Source organism: Oryzias latipes, chromosome 10 (genome assembly GCF_053564925.1).
Source record: "Oryzias latipes strain Hd-rR chromosome 10, Olatipes_Hd-rR_3.1".
Lineage (NCBI taxonomy): Eukaryota > Metazoa > Chordata > Actinopteri > Beloniformes > Adrianichthyidae > Oryzias > Oryzias latipes.
Genome location: NC_136246.1, coordinates 15544152 through 15564258, shown reverse-complemented (window position 1 = coordinate 15564258; position 20107 = coordinate 15544152). Strand labels below are relative to the sequence as shown.

Below are 20107 nucleotides of genomic sequence, written 5' to 3'. Positions count from 1 at the left end.
TCTTTTGTCTTCTTTTATGTTTTATTCATTCATTTGTTCTTTGGTACAACTACTAGAACATACCTTTAGACATGTGTGCATTTCAGTGTATTTTTTAATGGGCTGCATTACATTCCACTAAATAAAATATTGCATTTCAGATCTAGTTGCACAGTAAGTGTCACACTAAGACTAACGTGGAATGATAATTTACCTCCAGTTTTAATTTGTCTTTTTGTGGACCCCAAAAGATATTGCAGTATTGGTTTTTATCTGCTGCCGGCCACCCAGTTGTTTTCTAAGACAATTTGAAAATGTGGATTTTGATCAGAAAAGGTGTTGTAATTTGTTAAATGCAATTTCTGTAAATCAGCAAGTCACCAAAATAAGAGTAAGAACAGTTGCATGTATACAAATAGACACACATCCAACACAAACTAATGTAATTTCATTTGTTTTCACTTTTCCTACTTTCTTTAAAAATATGTAAAATACATTAAATCGGGGGTGTCCAAACTTTTTGCAAAGAGGGCCTGACATCCATAAACCAATTTAATTACATTAAATGCAAAGGAACTATTTAATGAGTATTTTATCACATTGTCCTACTTTTCATTTATTCCCATAGGACACAAATACATCTAAATACACTTTTACCAAAATGACTGACAGTTTGTGAATTTTTTGCACCGTTCATTTTTAGTTAGCAAACTCCTTTAAAACAGCCAGAGATATTTCATATTTCACCCCAAAAAAAATATGGCAATTTCCACTTGTACTGGAAGTGGTGGCCCTCACTGTCAACATTTTTTTTTTTTTTTTTACAGGTGACATTCTAGAAATGAACGTGAAAGTGTCACAAAAGTTTCGCGCAATAGTGGTGCCACAGGTTTACAATAACATCATCATGAAAGGAGTCTGTGGCTGAACTTTGGACATCCTTGTATTAAATCCCAGGTACAGATCCACTCCAAAACAGTACATTACATTCAAATCACATTTGTTTTAGTTGTAAAAAGGAAGCGATACAAGAACACAACAACACACAGATGGTTGAGATTCACAAGTTGTGCTTTATTTTTTTACTAGCTCAGAATTTCTTAAAACAAGTGTTACTGAGCACATGCTGCAGAGTCTGCTGAAGAGAGGCGTCCCGCCACAAATAACAGCAGCTCCACTGGAAGCCTGAGTCTTTCCATATGGAGATGCTGTTACAGCTGGTGAGATGCACAGAAACAAAACAGCTGACAGGACCCAGCACAGTCATGAAAATTCAGTCTCAGGAAAGACACAGTCTTCTGCTGAATTCTATAGAGAAACAAAACACAGTAAGTTGTTTTTTTTTCCAACTCAAAGCAGCTGACAGTTCAGAATTATCTAAAATATTCTCCTTTTTCTTTATTTAAGGATTTTATATTTAATCCAATTTCTAGCACAAAAGTTTCTGTTTATCTAAGTGAACAAATGCTGCCATCTCTTGGAAAGAAGTTGCACGTTAATACTTTGTACATAAATCCTGGAATGACTGCAGCCACACCTGCAAAGGATAATAAAAAAGATTCTTTGCTGATGCATCCTTTGATCTTGGATTTTACTGCTTTTTAGATTGAATTTTAACTTACAACACTTATTAAAAAAATGAGGCCGACTGTTAAATAATTTACGCAAGAAGTGAGGAATGAATGGTATGATAGCAAATGGACTTGGATCTCAAACCCATTAAAAATAATCTGTTACATGCAGGCATTGATATGGGCAAAAGCTGTAACCATAAGAATTTATGGTTTCCTTGTAAAAAATTCATCACCTTAGTTTTCCACTTTGTTGAAGGTATTCTGGCAAGGTTTAACCTTTATCTGCAAGAAAAGAAGGTTGTAAAGCAATTTAGGGCTATGCAAAAAAAAGACCCTTAACCCTATTGTTTCTTTCTACTTTATTCATTCTGTCTCATTTTTTTTACTCCAGTGTGAAAGAATGTTAACATTTGTTCATAATCAGCAACATGGTTATTTTGCATTTCAAGAGACTACATCAATGGAAAGTTTGGACAATTTTGGGGTCCTTACAAAGAAATTGTTTCCAATGACTAATCAGAATCATCTACGTTCATTTATTTTACTAAAAATCCCACCTGCAGTAAAATTATCTGTTGCTTAGCAACACCCCTGTTGAAATGTGCAAAAATGTAAGTGTGTTGAAGTTTCAAGGTCAACCTTTTCTGAAACTTTTGCCTTAAATGAATACTGCAGCTCTAGAAAGGAACGGGATTGACTTACTGCTACTCAACAAACATGAATGAACTTCGACTGAAAAGTTGCTCAAGTTCCTGACAGGGTGAGTGCACTTTGTGATGCATTTAAACATTACAAAATACAGCATTTTAACCCCAAAAAAAGTGTAAAGTCCAGAAGTCTATAACATTACTGACAGATTAAGAAACATTTTTTTTGTCCGTTTAAAATCCATAAAAGAATACTCACCAAGAATGTTGATCATGTGAAAGCAAATGGACAGTCAGAGACGGATAAAACAGATAGAAAAGCCAGAAAAAGGAAAATTCATGGCCGGATGATAAATAGAAATCCACTAAAGGAAGATCTGCTGAAGTAAGAGGGATGAACGGCAAGAGACACTTGTGAGTGAATGTTAGTCTTGTGAATGAGAGCAGTATAAGACTGTGTGACGGGAGAGTAAAATTAATCATTACACTTACTGTAAATATGTAACAGGCCAACCCAGCCCGCACTAGGGATGTCAGCAAATTAAATTCAGTTTGAACTCCAACTATGGTAACTAGAAGACAGGATGAAATCCTTTAAGCTAACAATAATCAACATGTCCTCCAGTAGTCTTACTTGTCACACCCACAAAAACACAGAGTTGTCTTGATTCTGCTTAGGTAAATTGTTTTCTTGTTTGGTTACATTTATCACAGTTAAATTTAAACCAATTATTGGTCACCTAATTTCAAACAGCCGACTATTGACATTCCCATATCTATCCGCTATTTGAAAAAAGTGAAACTTTGTATTTGCAGCTGATTGGAAGCATTGACTGATGCTGACCTGAGACAATTATTGGTGTTAAGAAAACCTGGAATTTATCCCTGTGAGTATGCACTTTAAAAAGATTATATTTGAAGATTTTTTTTAGTAATTGTGCCCCTTTTTTTTACTGCTGCAGGCAGGGACTCAAATTCTAGTGTAATAAAGATAGCTTTGGCCTTGACTGTTTTATTTGCTTTATCTCAGTCTTTCAATCTAATCATCAAAACGGAAACAGAAAGCTTTTACTCACTGAAGAACCAAATTTGAATCAGAAGAAATGCATTTAAAAGTAGATCTTTTTGATCAAATGTATTTTAAAGATTATTTTCGTGTATTTTTTAAAAGATATGTATAACTCACATAAATTATCATGAATTAAGTTAACTTTAATTGATTGTGGAAGGAAATAAATTCTCCACTTGGGTGTTTTTACTTTCCATCTTTTTTTTATGAATATTCATGAAATGTGCATGGAGAAGGGCATATGTTGAACCTGTCGAATTCGTATGGTACATTTGAGGAAAAAGTCCTAAATTCATTGTTATCAAATTGTAACAAAAGTGTAGTGTGCTAGTTGTGGGATGTCACATTTGAGCACATGGAGCAACAATGTTAGTGTGTCAGATTTATTGATGAGTCTGATTAAGTCAATTGTCTTGTTGCAGTTGCAGTTTAACCTAGTGGTAGACAAGTATTTATTTCTGAGAAGGTTTGTTTTGTGTAAAATTATATTTTAAAAATTCAGTTTAAGTGTAATGGAAATGGAAACGCGGTGTTGTTCGGTCTGGCACATCTGGCTTTCCGTACTGATGAAGCGTTCTTAACTAATGTGTGAGTAGCTAACCAAAATTTGTATTCATTCAGATTGAATTGTGAATTATTTAATGTCCCAATTACTGTAACTCTCGTATTTACATTTGAGCGAAAACCTCAATTAAATATTATAAATTGGCGAAAAATTTATTATGTCTTCCAAATCGTTATTTTTGCGCAAATGTCTATGCTAGCTCCCGCAGGTCGAGCGTTTGCTATATGCTAGCTGTAGCTTTTTCAGCATATTTAAAGTTATTATAGTTAGTAACTGAAGAATAAATGTATCCACACTTGAATAAAATGCAGCATTTTTAAATCTTTCATTTTTAAAAAATGATTTTGTTTAAACAAAAATCAAGACAAAATAAATGGAGTCTACTTGCTTTGACTGGTAGCTATGTGGCTGAATTAGGAACGAGCCGGTTTGGTCGCTTTTAAACCAAATTCCAAAGTGAGAATGGATTGTTTCACTGTTTCAGGCCACGATGGCGGAGCTTACAACTCTCGATAGCCTGCTGGAGATGGGCTTTGACAGAAACAGGGCGTGAGTGACCCCCCCCCAACCTGAACCTTTGATTATTGATTATTTCATAAACGTTTTGGTGTTTTAATGTGTGTTTCTGTAATGACATTATTTCCAGAGAGAGAGCTGTGGCCAGCACGGGGAACCAGGGAATAGAGCAAGCCATGGACTGGTGAGTAGAACATACAGTGGGGCAAAAAAGTATTCAGTCAGCCACCAATTGTGCAAGTTCTCCCACTTAAAAAGATGAGAGAGGGCTGTAATTTTCATCATAGGTAGACCTCAACTATAAGAGACAACAGCAGACAAAAACAACCGTCTCTTAATCGATTAAGAGAAAGTCACGTTTTGTATACTTGGGTTTAAGGAATTTACAAATATAGAGAGCTTTTGAATACTTTTTTCCTTTTCTGGCCTTGTTATTTAAATATATATTTACAGTGTCTCTCTGTATACCACTTTGATTTTTTTCCTGTGCTTGGAGTTTTTTTTTTACAATCTGTGGGTTGAAGCAGCACATGTGTATTAACAAAACAATGAAAAACTGCCTTCTAAAATTCAATCAGTCCTCAGCGAGACATTATCTAGCCTTTTTTTGTTCGAAATTTAGCTTACCGCAAGTGCGAATTGACAACATCACACACGCCACACTGTGCTGAAGCTTAAGAAAGAAAACTAAGTAGTGTTTAGGTCTTGAGGTTAGCTGATTTTTCGTCATTTTTCCAGCTTTAATTGTATTACATTAAGCCAAATTTATAGCTGTGTTAAAGGCGACCTCACAGTGAGGATGGTTTAGGTAAATAGAGGTTGTTTTTGGTTACTACAAGATGACTTCAGTTCAAACCCATATCATCATCCTCCCACCACCATTTTTTTACCTAACTCGGCTCTATGCCAGTGCGAATGTGTCCTGTACTTTTGTACCTTGTTCTTATTTGTACAAATTTCCTGCTCTCCTGTTTGAGTCCATTCTCCTGAAGCCCAGAGAGCCCTCTTCAAAATTCTTTCTTCTCATGAAATGACCCAGTAGGAAGTCTCAAACAAAAGAGCTTTACGTTGTTGATGTTTGTCCTTACAGTTAAATTTGTGCTAATTAACAGAGTGGGCTAATGTATGAATTGAACTCCTTTTACGCCACACTCTGTTCAGTTAGGGTAATTTATTAAAGAATGTATTATCCGTAATGCTGTTATCCTCCATTATCAATATATCAGAATAGAAACAGTAAAACATGCTGGCTAATTGGATGAAATTAAACCCTAGAGATAACTTATACAGTGGAAGAAATAAGTATTTGATCCCTTTTTGAATTTGTAGGTTTGCCCACTTAGAAAGAAATTGTCTGTCTGTCATCCTAATGGCAGGTTTATGTGAACAGTGAGAGATAGAAAATCACACACACAAAAAAGAAATTGACTTTAAAGAATCTATGTAAATTTATTTGCATTTTATTGAGGAAAGTAAGTATTTGAACCCTTTTGCTGGAAAGGTTTTGTACTTTGTGGTAAAATCCTTATTAGCAGCACAGAGATCAGATGTTTTGTAGTTGATGATCAGGTTTCTGCACATATCAGGAGGAATTTTAGTCCACTCATCTTTGCAAATGACTTCTATTTTATTCAGATTTGGTGGCTGTTGCTTGGCAACTCTGAGCTTCAGCTCTCTCCATAGGTTTTTTATAGGACTGAGGTCTGGAGACTGGCTGGGCCACTTCATGACTTCTTCAGCCATTCCTTGGTTGTATGTTTTGGGTCATGATCCTGTTGGAAAACCCATCTATCACCCTTTTTTAAGCCCTCAATGCCTGAATTTATTTCCACGATTTTTTTCCCATGTAGATGCTGTATTAATGTAATTTTGTATCTGTAGTGGTTTGATGCTTGCATCAATAGGTGTTAATGAGTTAATGACCCACTCCAATGAATTTAAGCTTAAAACGACCTTTCTGAAGATTTCTTTATTCAAATTGTGGAGGATCAGGAGCGTTAAAAAAAAGCTCAGGTTTGTGACGCAGCGACTGACACGTCGCCCTGCCCTGCTCTGGTCTGCTTCTCCTCCTCACACCCTGGACCGCTCACGCTTATAGGTGTGCGAGAAACGCCTACAGGTGAATAGTTAAAATTACAGGTGACAGGTTAATTAAGTGAGTTTAACTGGTCTGTGTGAACCAGAACTCTGAATAGTTTCTAAATCATTTGAACAAAAAAAAAAGTGTTCCTATATGTGGAAAGATGGGGTTTATAGATCCTGATTATATAGAAATGTTTCTTTGCAAACATCAGCTTCTTTGTGTAGGTCTGAAGTTTGTTTCTGGTTGGAATCTTTTGACACTTCAAAACTTCAAAGAAGGTTCTTTTGCTTGGTGGAGAACACAGATTTTCAGTGAGTGTTTTGGCAAACCGTCACAAAAAATCCTTTGAGTCATTCTTTAACTCCACCATATTGTTTTGTTGCTGAGAAGAAGTCCAGACTGAATAAAGGTTTTTAGTAGGTTCTTAAAAAGATCTAACACACTAACATTTTTTTTACTGAGCTGTTTTTCCTGAAAATGCTTTGATCAGGTTAATGGCACACGAGAATGACCCAGACATCGATGAGCCCTACGTTCCTCCTGTGGGGAACGTCCTGGGAGAAGCTGCAGACACCCAGAGCGGCACGGAGCCGCCCACACGGGAAGACCCCGCTGAAGGTCAGGCTAAACGCTAAAGTCAGTTCTGTTGGTTGTCACAATATAATACTCTCTATTTGAAGGATTAGCTGGAAGATGTCAAATTATGAAGAACGTCTGTTGTAGACAAAAGAAAAACACGACATTTCTCCTGCAGTTAACATAGCGGATAAACTTTCAGCTAATTTCTGTAAAAAATCTTAGAAAAATTCAACCCTATCAGTCAAAATAGCATCTTTGAAGATGTGATGCATCACTGGAATAATCCTAAATCATTCCTCATAATATTTCAATTCATTTAAATAGCTTGTCTTCTTCTCCATCTGTCTCCTAAACAGAGATATCTTTGCACCTTTCTAATTTGATCACGTCAGAAATTACTTGTATATCAGTGTTCTGGGAATTGGATTTGTTATAAACATCTTAGAATGTCTTTGTAGCTTAAAAAAACAACACAAAACAACAAATAACAGCATTACTTTCAGACTTGCACAGTTTCTTTCACCTTAAATGACTTTATCCTTTTCTGAACCTTGGAAATGCTCGTCTTGTGTCTTCAGGAACAGCAGAAGGAGACGGCAGCTTTGTTGAAGATGAGGAAAATAAGCGGCCGATGTCAGAGGAGGAAAAGCAGGAACAAGTCAAAAGGTCTTTTTGTTTCCTTTGGGTTTAGTTGTGGTGGATTGTCGCACTGCATGTTGCTCAGGGTTGGGTTAAAAAATGGAAGAATTTAGCTTTTTCACTCAGAAAATCAATATGTTTAAAAAAAGTACTTCTTCTGAACAGTTTAAAAACTTATATATATAATTTTTTAATGGAAATAAAAAAACCACGATGTGGAAATACTGCTGTAGAAAAAGCGACGTTGAACGTTGGTATCGTCTTGCGCTCAGACTAGAGGAGCTGATGCGAGTGAAGCAGGCGGAGCGGCGAGAGCGGGAGCGCGCCGAGGAGGTGGAGCGCGAGAAGCAGAGGAGGAGACAAGGCCAGGAGCTGCAGCAAATCCGCCAAAAAATACAAGACGACGAGATGAAAAAACTGGCTGAGCAGCGCAGGAGAGAGAAGATGGAGGACAAAATGGCCAGGTAGTGTCTGTCTCCCATCTCTGAGCAGTCACATGGATATTAAGAATCTGATTGTTTTCATTAAAGCTGCAAGTAAAGAATCTCTTCCTGTTTGATGTGAATTAGAAAAAGTGAGGCGTTTTAATATCAATATCATGGTGAAGAATGTTTAGATCAAGACTGACACATTCAATAACTGAATTTCATCTCCATAATGCAACACTTGTCAAATGTTTCCTTTTGGGAAAACATTTTAATGACATTGTAACATTTTTAGATGCCCTTAAATGACATTTTTATAGAGGGCTCTAGATGTTGTTGACCCTAAACTATATTTATTTCCATTTCTGTCAGACAAAGAGTCAAAGACAAGATCGCGCGGGACAGAGAGGAGCGAGCTCAAAAGGTATTCCAGTCAGTTCACATGTTCTTAACATGTTACATCTGCAACTCTGAAGCCTTTTTTTCCTGCTGTAGTTTGGGGGCGGTGCTGCCTCGACCACATCCGCCTCGTCTCAACCTAACTTACCCAGTCCATCCTCCCCCACCAGTCAGGGCCCGCCACCCAGCAAAAAGGAGTATGATGAGTCCAGGATACAGGTGAAAGTCTGCACAGCACTCTTTCCTCATTTCTCGTGACACATTTATCTTTTTTTTTTCATTTCTCATCCTTTAATGTGTAGAGTAGTTTGACGTATTCGTTGTGGGGATCAGTGAAAGCTGACGGCTGTGGCAGCCCCTAACGTGATAACAGCAATGTGCGTGACCATGTTTGTACTGCAGCATTTCTCTGTATTCTCAGCATCTCTCAGCAAAAAGTAGGACTCTTGAAGTTGAATTTTCTGAAGTATACTTGAGTATAAGTATAGCAAGTATACTGTAGACCTAGGGCACCGGAGGGAAAGATGGTGGCACGTGAGGGTGTCGCCTGTTTATGTTTTTAGGATCTGAGAAAAATAAATTGGGGTTTTCGTGACAATCTCCTCTCACAATGGGCTTCTTTTGAAACTCCATTTGGTCATGTTTTTGGCATCGCAGCAGCTGATATTCATGAAATTATATTTCCAGATTCTGATTTTTTGTACCAAGGCTTGTCGGTTTGGTCTGGGGGTTTTGCCGCAGTTCTCCCCCCTGCTGGGGCTGCTGGGGTCTAACATTGTGGCTGATCTGATCCTGGTAGAAGAGATTACCCGTATATTGTTTCTTCTCAGCAGAGCCAAGCTACTCATCTCTTTTATAATCATAGTCATTTATTCCTTCCTGTATGCATTGTGTGTGGGGTCAAGGGGTGGATTTTGTCTTGAAAAGTGACTGTTCACACGTAATCTCCTAAATATGTGTGGCCATCACAAGTACCGGTATTTAGAAACCAGCACATGGTTGGAGTGCAGCTGTCTGCAGCTTGATAAAATAAATAAAATAGCTTGGGTTGGTTTTAGTGTTTGTTTTTAATTGTAAAACGCTTTGAGCTGCACACGTGAAGCTTTTTAAAAATAAAGCTTGATTGATTGATGAGTTCCAAATAAAAACCAAGCAAGGTCAAATTAAACCCAGACTTTCTTTCTGCTCTGCCAAACGTTAATATAAAATGTGAGTTTGAAAATACTCACAACCGATCACCACTCCATTTACTGCGGTGACAACAATGAATAGACGCTGTCCAATCAGCCAAGTAAAAACATTTAATTTTACGTGCAATAAAAGCACCGTGACAGAATGACATGAAGTTATTCAGGCCCTGTCTCATAATGTGAAAAACGATGAATAAGTCTCAAGCATACGCTTTTTTTGGGGTCATGTTTGTGTGGGTGTCAGAAATATTTGTGGTATTTTGTTCTGACGTATCCAATCCTATTGCTGTAGGGATGACTTACCACAAATGCAGTACTTTTGGTTTCAACTTTGACCTACTTTCCTTGTGCAATATTATGAAAACCCTTTTTTTGAATTAATGCCAAAATAAAGCTGTTGGTGAATTCAAAAACATTTCAGATATATTGGAAATGTATTTGAGTCCATGTATGTGTAGTGTAGGAAGTATACAAACTAAATACTGTATTTTCTGCACTATAAGCCGTTCCAGAGTCCAAATCACAGTAGCCACACAAAAAAACATCATAAAGGAGAAAAAATACATTAGAGGCGCTTTTTATTTTTTCTTGATACAAATAAGAAAAATACAAAGTTCGAGTTGAGAAGCGCTTCTTCTTCTGTCAGTAGCAAATACTGATACACTAACACACACAAACACACACACACAGACAGAGAGACATGTAGTGGTTGTTGGTGGGAAAATAAACATATGAGCCCATTTTTTTTTTCTTTCAAATCATAAATAAGTTGCAGCTGAGTGAAGCTGGCTCCCCGTCCAAACTATACAAAAAACACGACTCCATACTCAGAACAGTTTGGTGGTCCTTCTTCAGACTAATTGAAACAATTTCAGTTTATAATATTTTGATTGAATAAAAAGTAAAATACAAGTGTACTGCCTCACTTTTCGTATAGATCAAGTTTACTTGCAGTACATTTAACTGACTACTTTTTGCTAAGCGTATGCTTCTGCATTGATTTTCAGTTGACCATCTTAGTTTCTGTATTATTTTCTATTTGTCAGAAAATCTGCATTTGTAGGTTCTTAGATCCAGATGTTAAGGCTTTTGAACTCAGGTGCTGAGTTTGGTCATTCTTCCAAAGACTTGTATTTCCATCTTTGCTCCAAACTCCCCTTTGACCCCCCCACAGGTCCGCCTCCTGGATGGCTCCACCATCACGGCAGCCTTCAAGGCCCAGGAGCCTCTGGCTGCGGTGCGGGTCTACATACAGATGAACAGTAACACCCCAGAAGGTCAGGATTTCACGCTGCTGTCGCCCTACCCTCGCCACATTTACACTGAACAGGACATGGAGAAGCCCCTCAAAGAGCTGGGTGAGCTTGGGAGGAGCACTTTAAAGCAAAAGGACCCCTTATGGGGCAGCTTTCCAATCGGAATCCAATTGTCTTCTTCTGTCCTTTCAGGTTTGGTGCCTTCAGCTGTGCTGGTTGTCTCCAAGAAATGAGTCCAGGAGGATCTGCCGTGTGGCCTACCTCACCACCTGCATCAACACCATAAACACCTAAACCGGGAGGATCCAGAACACAACCGCCACCTTTGGGTGTCACTCAGTAAGCCAGCTGTTTGACCTGCAGAAGTCTAGAGACTCTGAAATGTAGAGATAATTATGTTGGTCAGTGCTTACAGTGAGTTGGACCTTCAACTTTTACCAACTGAAGAAAGCAAACAGCTGGCTTCTGACTGAAACCTCTTCCAGGATCACTTTCAGAAAAGTCTTTCATTTTTAACCGGATCCTTATGCGCCTCTGACTGACAGGACCTTAGAGATAATCCCATTCTTCCTGATTTTGTAAGATTCTACTTTTTTTTTTTTATCATTCAGATGTATCAACAGTTCTGTCTGCATTGTCACCAAAAATCACAGACAATAAAACTGACTTGGAGAACAGAAAGATCCAAGTTTCTGAAATATGGAATTTAAGACAATGATTTCATTTACAATTTGATTAAAAATCAGTTAATTTCTCAAATTTCTATTTCAAAACTTATTTTGTTTGGCTTTGAAAATCAGTTTTCACATAACTAGTGATGGAATTTTTTTTTATATATATATACATTTCTTAAAAAAACGAGGACTTCCTTAATTAAGTTGAGCAGAAAAGCTGTTTTTTTTTTGCCTGAAAAAAATCCCAGAAAGTATTTTCAAGTCAAATTAATTTATACTTTAAATGAAACTTACTTTGTTTTTTAAATAAAGATTGATTTAAATTAGTTTACTACTAAACCCAGTTCTACTTCTGTAGAAAATGAACTCAGCAACCTTATATTGAAAATATTTGAACTTAAAAGCCACAACACCTTTTCTCCATAGATGGAAGCATGAGCAAACATAAAACGTGACACTAAAAACATTTTATATACATTAAAACAGGCAACAAACGGACAGTGGAATGGTAGAAAACATCAACGTTCCTCCTGCAAAGAATAAGCAGAGGAGTTTCCAAAACATAGAAAAATAATTCCAGATAAAACGCACGCCTGACTTTCCTCCTCCTTCCATCCGCCTGTCAGAAAGAGCATCTTCTTCCTGAATCCTGGGGTGTGATGGGGCAGCAGATGAGGAAGACGAGGCTGCTGCTGCTGTGTTTAATGTGAGTCCAGCAGGCTCAGTCTGTTCTTCAGCTGGGCGGATAGTAGCCCTGGTTGTAGTTCCAACTGTTCTGGTAGCCGTAGCCGCCGTACTGCGGTTGCTTTAGATCAGAACAGATTCTTTTCAGTTTCTTTTGTCACAATGACGTACCGGAAGAGCAACATTCTCCGCCCTACCTGGTACCAGCTGCTGTACGCTCCGTACCCCGTTTGAGCGCTCACGTCGGCACTCACAGGGGGAGGCGGGGTGGTGATGGGGACATGCGTCGTGGTGGGGGCAGCCTGGGTGGCGGCGGCAGCGACGGTGGAGTCCTCTTCGGTTTTGCTCTGCTTCTCTGGATCCTCGTCTCTGAAGAGTCACAGATGAATACAAAGAAATCTTCATCAAATTAACTTTTATTTGGCAGTTCGGTAAAAAAAATTTAAAAAAAAAGTGCCAAGCAAACGTAATGGTACAGCTTTCCCTCGTTTATCGTGGAAGTTACGTTCCATAGAAATAAAACCCCACAAATATCCCCAGAAAGGTCAAATCTGTGAAGTTGGATTAGAGATGTTTTAACCCCTTACTACACACTTTATACACTTTTCTCTCTTGTTTGTAAAGTCAAAGTTCAAATGTTCGTAGGAAAAGTCCAGTTTTATAGAATTAAAACAAAAATCTGCTCGCAATTGAGGATTTGTGTAAATCTGGCAACCTACACACATTCTGCACAGGAAACACAGCAAGGAGGAGATTGATTGACAAGATCAACGGCCAATCAGGGCGCTGTGTTGCACCTTAAAAATATCTGTGAGGCCACTTAAGGTGAACTGAGATATAGCAAGGGAACACCGTAAGTAAATGGTTCTGCTGGTGGACGTACCCGTTGTCAGCTGGCCTCTTTGTTCCGCCCAGCTCGCTCAGCAGCTTCTGGTGCGCCTCGTATACAGAAATCACGCTGCAGAGGAGCACAGATCTTAGCAGCCTTTTCTTCCAACCCTTATCCTGATTTAAAACTCATCTGTGAGGCCCGACCTCTTGATGGAACTGCTAAAATCCTCAGAGAACTGAAGGCCTCTTTGTGAGAGGAGGATCTTGGTGTCTGGAGTGAGAGGAGCCTCCAGCGCTCGCCTTACACACTCCTGCACGGCCTCGGCTGAGGCGTCCGACACCTCCAGCTCCAACAGGTTCAGGTGGAGCTTTTCGTTTTCCTGATGGAGTTAATGGAACAGAAAGAGGGTGAATGAAGACTCGTTCTGAGCATTTCAGCAGAATCAGCCTGCACCAGAGAGGGAATGGAACGTTCTGCAAGTCAAAGCGTCGCAATATTATAAACGGCTGTGAAAAAAACTCAGTTTTCAGGCTCTTACTGGACTCATTTCCAGGGCTTCCTGTAAAACTCTGCGCGCCTCGCTGGAGTTCCTGCCCACTTTCAGCAGCAGACGGGCCAGCTTGATGGAGTAGAAGGCATGTAATGGGGGTTTCTCTGTGGACTGAGCCACAGCCTCACGCAGAAGGGACTCTGCTTGCTCCAGCTGACCCGCCCGCCTCTCCAAAGCAGCCCTGCGGAGGCGGACCACCACCAGACCAGGCAGTTTTTTCTCCAACTCCTCCAACACTCTCCGAGCCTCAGCGATGTCACCTGGAGAACAACATTAGAAAACCCCTATAAGGGGAACATCCCACCGGATCGGGAAGGGTCGATTCTTGGTGGTTCTGAATATTCCCAGCAGCACGTCTGCTTGTACATTGTTAGAAATGTTTTCATGAGCCTCGATTGGTGTGATGCCTCATACCGTGCCGCTCCTCAAACGTGGCCCACTGCATGTGAATATTGGGCCTCTGTGGCAGGTGGATCTGGCAGGCTCGCCGGTAAACGGCACGCGCCTCCTCAGCGCTCTGTAGCTCCAGGTATCTGATGTACTAACACACAAAAGTACCACGACACACTGATCCATCCTCATCGAGTTTGCAGACAGCGTTATGGGATCACCGGGCACATCTGGGAACCACTTCCTACCCTGGTCCACAGCTCCTCGTACAGCGCACAGGCGATGAGGCAGCGCTCAAACAAAACACGGACTCTGTGGTCACTGCGGGCAATCCCAGCATCCTTTGGTGCATCGTGAGGTTCGGATCCCTCTACAGCTGCTTGGCTTGGATCTAGGAGGATGTTGCAATGGAGGTTGTGTTCAAATGTAGCTACAGTGGTCCCTCACTCCATCCGATTTTCCTTGGAGTGGGTCTGCATCTGAGTCATTTGTGTACTTGCCTTGTGTGGTGTCTCTGCTGTCCCTGTGCAGCTCGGCCATCTCCCAGTCCAGGTAGGCGTGCCAAGCTTGAAGCTGCGCACGATCGAGCGGCTTTACGTGGAAATACGGCCGTTTGATCTGCAGTAAGAAAGGAAAAGAGTCGGGTGGGTTTGAACATTTTTTGTAAAACTCGTTGATAAATACAGACGTCCATCGCGGGATGTAACGTACTAAAAGTAGCTGGTTGTCAACCTTTTTTTTTTTTTTTTTTTCCAATTCTTACAGATGTTTTAAAAAAAAGCCCTCACTACACATTTAAACTCTTAAATGTCAAACCATAGAAAAATAAGTCCAGTTTTATAGAATTAAAAAAACAAAGATCTGATTGAAGATTCATGTAGATTTGGCAAACTAAACAGATTCTGCTTCCTGATCGACAACGATTACAGCCAATCAGGATGCCGAACACAATGCACTGTAAAAAATAAAACAAACACCAAAGTTGTGCAACAAAATTTCATTTCAAAGGAAGCTATGATGAATCAGTTTTAAGTGGACAATCTGATCTCAGTTTGAAGTTAACCACCAGATGCTCACAGCTTCTTCAAAGTGCCACCTCTTGCGGACTTCTTCCTCGTTTTCCTGATACACCTTGTCTCTGACGGCCAGCACTCGTTCCCTTATCTTCTGCATGAGTTCCTCCTGAAAAACAGAATTATCTTAAAATAAAATGTCTTAAATGCATTCACCTTACCACATTAATCTATTGGAGCACAACAGATCCGGTCCAGGTGGATGTGACTCACAGAGTCCACCCCTTCAGGTGTGGCGGGCCCCTCCTCCCCCGGTGGTCTCTCCTCGTCCTCCTGCTGGGCCTGTTGGGCGCGCTCCGCCTTCTGGCTTTGACGGCACAGCGCCCTCAGCTCCTCGTACTCCTCTGGAGAGAGAACGTCCTTAGGTGGATGACTGTTGATGTGCTCTTTCAACCTGAGAGTGGACAGGAGGAGGCCACAAAACAAGCATGACGTTGGTCTGGAGGAAGCCTTTGCTCTTCTGAATGTGGAGTTCAGCAGGAATTTTGGCGACATTTTCTTTGGTACATTACAACAAAGTGGTCCCTTTACTTGTCATAATGGGTGTTGTAGAGCTGGGTGGGGACTTTGAGCACTCTGTCCAGGATGGCTGTTGCCTTTCTCAAGTTCCCCTGCTCCTTCTCCCACTCCACATACAGATCCCAAAGCCGGTCGGAGTGGAAATCCATCCCTGCTGCTGTGAGGCAGTCTTCAAAAACTCTTTCAATGTTTGGAAAAAAACACGACAGGAATCATGACTGAGTGCACTATGTAGTTCTGTCCAACTCAACAATTCTAATGTCCAGGGCCCTGGACATTTCCCAGAAGTCTCCCAGTGTGCATCGATGCTCACTAGGTTGCCGAATATAGACCACAATGCATTGTGTTTTAACCAATTTTCATGTGGGAAAAAAAATATTTTTATAAACATCCAAGTTCCCATTATCATTTAAAAATAGTCCTTGTCAAATGTTCATACTTATGTAGTTTTTACTTTTTTAGTAGTTCAAGTGATTTCTTCTTTTTTACTTTGGATTTGCATAAAGGAACTATAGTTATTTAGTTAGAAGCAGTGAGCTTGTTTTGTGTGTGTGTGACTGTATTCTCACCTGCGGATCCGTGTGGGAGAATCTGACAGGTTCATGTCCAGAGTTCCCAGCAACAGGTTTACATAGTGGATCCACAGATCTACACTCAAAGGGATGGCTCGGAGGCCCCGAATACACACCTAGAACAAAGCATGCAGAAATACATCAACATAAAAGTGAACTTTTTGAGCCAACTTTTACAAGCACTGGAGCAGAAACGTCGGTAAAAGTGTAAACCTCTTCTGCTTTGTCGTTGGATCCGGTGCGACGCTCCAGATCTACAAATTTCTTCCAGTAGCCATAGCAGAGCGGGTAATGAGTGAGGAAGGCCTGTAGTGCTCTGTGTGATGCAACAACGTGACCCTGAAGTCAGATGATATGTCCAAATGTATCAGTTGGCGCTAAAAACGAGTAGCAGACTCAAATATCACTTTGAGTTCCTTTGACTTTCTCGTGCTGAAAGCACACACCTCTTGCTCGCAGTACTGCAGCAGGTCGGTCCAGCTGGTGAAGTCTTGAGGTCTGTCGTGTGCCGCCTTCCACAGGTGCTCAAAGTCGGCAGGCAAGTCCCCTTCCTGGGCCTCGGGGGGCGCAGAGAAAGATGCAGGGTCGGGGTCCGCGGGGGCTTCGGGTCCTGTGGCCGCACTGCCGTTGTCCTCCGATGCCTCGGCCGGAGGTGGCGGGGAAAGGTCAGAGGTATCCATGGCTTTAGAGGACAAGACTTAGTTTAAAACTCCTTTTGTGACAGCGGAGATGACTATTAAAAGTACCATGAAGTTAGATCGCGGCCCAAAGACATGACGTAAAAACAAATCCAGAGGTTTCTTTTCACTAAATAAAAGAAAGAAAACTAATTTGCTTTCCAACGGGAACCAGTATCAGTTATTTGCAGATGTACAAACCAGTAACATCTGGACCTAATCAGCAGAAACACGTGCAAATACATTTAGACTAAAATGGCTAAAAGGCGAAAAGTAAGACCGCCAAATTCCTGAAAAAAAGTCTATCTTTATAGCAGTTCTGGACTGCAAGGACCAGATTGTTTTGGTGATTGTTCTTTCTTATTTGACCCCCGCCACATACTCAAAAACCCACTATAATTTGCACACTCCTACTACCCAGCAGAAATGAATTGTAAGCAGTGTGAGCAACCCCCCTCCAAAAAAATGATGACATCACAACAGGCAAAACCGGGGGGAAAAATAAATAAAATGGGGCCAAAATCGCTCATGGCTTCAAAAAATTCTCTCAAAATCCTCAAAGTGAAACTTTTTGGTTGTACAATATGGGAAAAGAAAACTTGTTTGAATGATCTTCGCAAAATTTTACACACATGCCACCAGCTTAAGTCTGCAACCAGCACCATAGTTTTGTTGACCTTTGACCTTGGGAAGAGGACGCCATCTTGTATATAAAAAACAAGACAAAAATTCGCCTTTAGTGCTGTCTACAAATTTAAACTCCTCTTAGGAATTTCAGTCTATCGCTTCCTAACTCCTCGAGCATCATTGGGAAGGAAGCCTTTTAGGAAAAAAGGTTGGAGATTTTTTAACTGCGTTAGCCTGACTATACTAAGAATGTGGCCGTGGTTAACAAATAACCTCCATCACCAAAAAAAATCCAAAAGTTTACTTCTGCTGATTCTTCTAAAAATTGCAGACTTCTTCGTCAACGTTAGATGACCCAAACAAACTGGTTGCTATGGCGATAACACCAGCAGAAAAAACGCTTTTTTTTTATGAATTTGTCACTTGAAAGAGGCGGAAATGGGGTGTCAGTGAAATTTCTGTGGATTTTTTTTATTTTTGATTACAGAGTTTTCACATAAGAGAATTAAACTGAACAGAGACGGAGCTTTTATTATTAAAATACTGAATGCTTTCAATACAAACAAACCGAGATGAGATCTTATTGGATAAATGATGAGAAAACTTTTCCAAGGATTTTATCAGAACCTTGTATATGAAGATCCATTTGGATTGATATAACAGTTGAAAAACGTTTTAACAAGTGGGAAAAACTTATTTTTACAAAGAAGGGTGAATTTCTTTTATGTTTACTGCCATGGCAGCTGTTCTCTGTTGTAAACCTTCTGTTTTGTCATCAATTCTTTCACTTGAGAGTTTGTTTTAGAGCTCCTTCATTCTAAACACTAATAAAAAACACAAGTCCTCCACAAACTGTTGAACAGCCTGAAGTACAGAATCGTTTCCATATTCACTTAAAGTACCTTATCAACTGTCTTGTAAAAAAGATTCACGATATGATTTATTTATTTATTACTACTCTATTCAGTACAGGATGTTTCATGCAAAAGAAAATTCACAAAATACTCTACGATCTCAATCTAATCAAAATATGAATTTATTAGAGAAAGAAAGCCTCTAGCTAAACTGTGAAGACATCTGTGTTGACCGGTGTAGTTAACCAGGTTAGCATAGCCAGCTAATTATCGTGCAGCTTTGTCTTGTCATTGTGTGTCGCGACATTTGGCTTGATAGATTTTTCTTTTGTTTTGCAACTGTAGCTTCAAATTTGTATCTTTAAAAGTCTAACCACGAAGCGTATTTGTTTTAAACTAACCACCTGACGATTCTCCGTTGCTGCTCATCTCCTCACGGCCCTCCTCCGCCATGATTAAAATGCCAACGTGACGTCATTAAGACGCGACAGGGGGGGGCAACCATTTTCTTCTTTTACATTTTTTGGCACAAAGCGTTTAGGTGCATTACCGCCACCTATTGGTAATGAAATGTGGGTTAAAATGGATTGATGGCTCAGCCTATCAATTTTCATTTTTACCCATTTTCGTCTTCAAGAATGAAATCAGAAACTTATAATTGGCGGCGTTGCTTAAAATATCTTAAAACTTCCCAGTGTATTCCTTTCCTTTCTATGGATGTTCCATTAACAACTGTTTCTGAACAGAGAAAATCTTACATTTCATCAATGCTCTACAGTTTCATCCTCATTACAAAACAGATGTTTCTATCAAGACTTTGCAGTGAACCTCAAGGCAAAAAAAGGCTCACAGAAAATTCTGATCATTGTCTAATTCCATTAGTTATTAAATTAATAAATTGACCGTGTGAGCAGGATTATTTAAACTCATTTATCCAACAACAGCAGTAATCTGAATTTGAGGAATAAGATTTTTTCTCAATCTGATTTCATTCCACATCTATACCAGACATATGTTAACCCAGATTAAAGAATAGTAACATGAAATAAAACCGTTTTTTACATGCACTCCAAGAAGTCTTATACTGAAATGTGTTTGAGGGTTTTTACATCATCCTTTTAAGTGTCCCTCAAAGCTTTATATCAGATTATTCTAGTTAGCAGATTATGAGTAGTTAGATATTTGTCATCAGGTAAAGGAGGAAAGTACAGAAATAAAAACATCTTTCTGCTCTTTAGTAGAGCTCCACCATCCTATAACCCTTGTGCTATCCTAGGCACTTTAACATTGGGAGTTGGGTCATCTAGACCCACTGAACAGTGCGCTGAACCTTTTTCTACAATGATTTGTGATCTTCACTGGTGTCCATGGATGACATGAAATCTTTCCACCTTTATCCACCTTTGTCATGGTAGGGAGAACACATCAAAGTAAGGGTGGGGTCATCTAAGATAGCACAAGGGTTAAAAGAGCATCAAATCATGGTAAGCTTGTTGAAAGTGTTAAAAATTATTGCACACATTTGAGAGTAAATGCAGTAAAAGGTTAAGTAATTTGGGATTATCTAATCTAAAGCAGCATTTTCTTTTCTAAAACATTCTTTTCTATTTTGGGAATTAGGATTTTTGTTGTTGAAAGTGCTGCATTAACTTGATTAAACACATGCCAGCTAATGCGATAGTTAAAAAACAAAACAAAATCACATGTAGAAAAATCATAATGAAAGCCAAACAA

The 20107-nt window shown here is 39.6% G+C and overlaps 2 protein-coding genes and 1 long non-coding RNA gene across 8 annotated transcripts in view; 1 reads left to right on the top strand and 2 right to left on the bottom strand.

Annotated features, from left to right (window-relative positions):
- ubxn1 (UBX domain protein 1) overlaps nucleotides 1-11619 on the top strand; it is a 38577-nt gene extending 26958 nt beyond the window's left edge. The window contains exons 1-11 of one of the 4 annotated variants that reach the window (XM_011480030.4): nucleotides 2157-2313; nucleotides 3017-3087; nucleotides 4319-4383; nucleotides 4481-4534; nucleotides 6924-7051; nucleotides 7591-7678; nucleotides 7924-8115; nucleotides 8449-8500; nucleotides 8572-8694; nucleotides 10840-11023; nucleotides 11114-11619. In XM_011480030.4, the coding sequence (XP_011478332.1) occupies nucleotides 4325-4383; nucleotides 4481-4534; nucleotides 6924-7051; nucleotides 7591-7678; nucleotides 7924-8115; nucleotides 8449-8500; nucleotides 8572-8694; nucleotides 10840-11023; nucleotides 11114-11154 (921 nt within the window). In that variant the 5' untranslated portion in view covers nucleotides 2157-2313; nucleotides 3017-3087; nucleotides 4319-4324 and the 3' untranslated portion in view covers nucleotides 11155-11619. Of the gene's footprint in view, nucleotides 1-2156; nucleotides 2314-3016; nucleotides 3088-3612; nucleotides 3858-4318; nucleotides 4384-4480; nucleotides 4535-6923; nucleotides 7052-7590; nucleotides 7679-7923; nucleotides 8116-8448; nucleotides 8501-8571; nucleotides 8695-10839; nucleotides 11024-11113 lie in introns of those variants that run through there. The other 3 variants (XM_020706505.3, XM_004073163.5, XM_078954088.1) reach the window with 3 other exon arrangements.
- On the bottom strand, nucleotides 1033-2624 carry LOC144994864 (uncharacterized). 2 transcript variants are annotated; one of them, XR_013658536.1, is made up of 3 exons: nucleotides 2460-2624; nucleotides 1787-1835; nucleotides 1033-1516 (listed from the first exon to the last, which is right to left on the bottom strand). It is a non-coding gene; the product is annotated as an uncharacterized LOC144994864 (long non-coding RNA). The 2 variants fall into 2 exon arrangements; XR_013658534.1 differs by having other exon boundaries at nucleotides 1152-1287; nucleotides 2460-2600.
- A 428-nt stretch (nucleotides 11620-12047) lies between the features above and the next one.
- Nucleotides 12048-18910, bottom strand: si:ch211-114c17.1 (pre-mRNA-processing factor 39). 2 transcript variants are annotated; one of them, XM_011480032.4, is made up of 15 exons: nucleotides 18778-18910; nucleotides 16662-16897; nucleotides 16429-16554; nucleotides 16213-16331; nucleotides 15656-15823; nucleotides 15338-15518; nucleotides 15129-15233; nucleotides 14552-14669; nucleotides 14300-14442; nucleotides 14076-14202; nucleotides 13650-13921; nucleotides 13315-13490; nucleotides 13163-13237; nucleotides 12477-12648; nucleotides 12048-12400 (listed from the first exon to the last, which is right to left on the bottom strand). In XM_011480032.4, exons 1-15 carry the CDS (start codon nucleotides 18824-18826, stop codon nucleotides 12329-12331), a joined length of 2139 nt encoding a protein of 712 aa, XP_011478334.1. In that variant the 5' UTR covers nucleotides 18827-18910; the 3' UTR covers nucleotides 12048-12328. The 2 variants fall into 2 exon arrangements, with proteins under 2 accessions (XP_011478334.1, XP_011478333.1); XM_011480031.4 differs by having other exon boundaries at nucleotides 18775-18903.
- Nucleotides 18911-20107: the final 1197 nt, after the last annotated feature.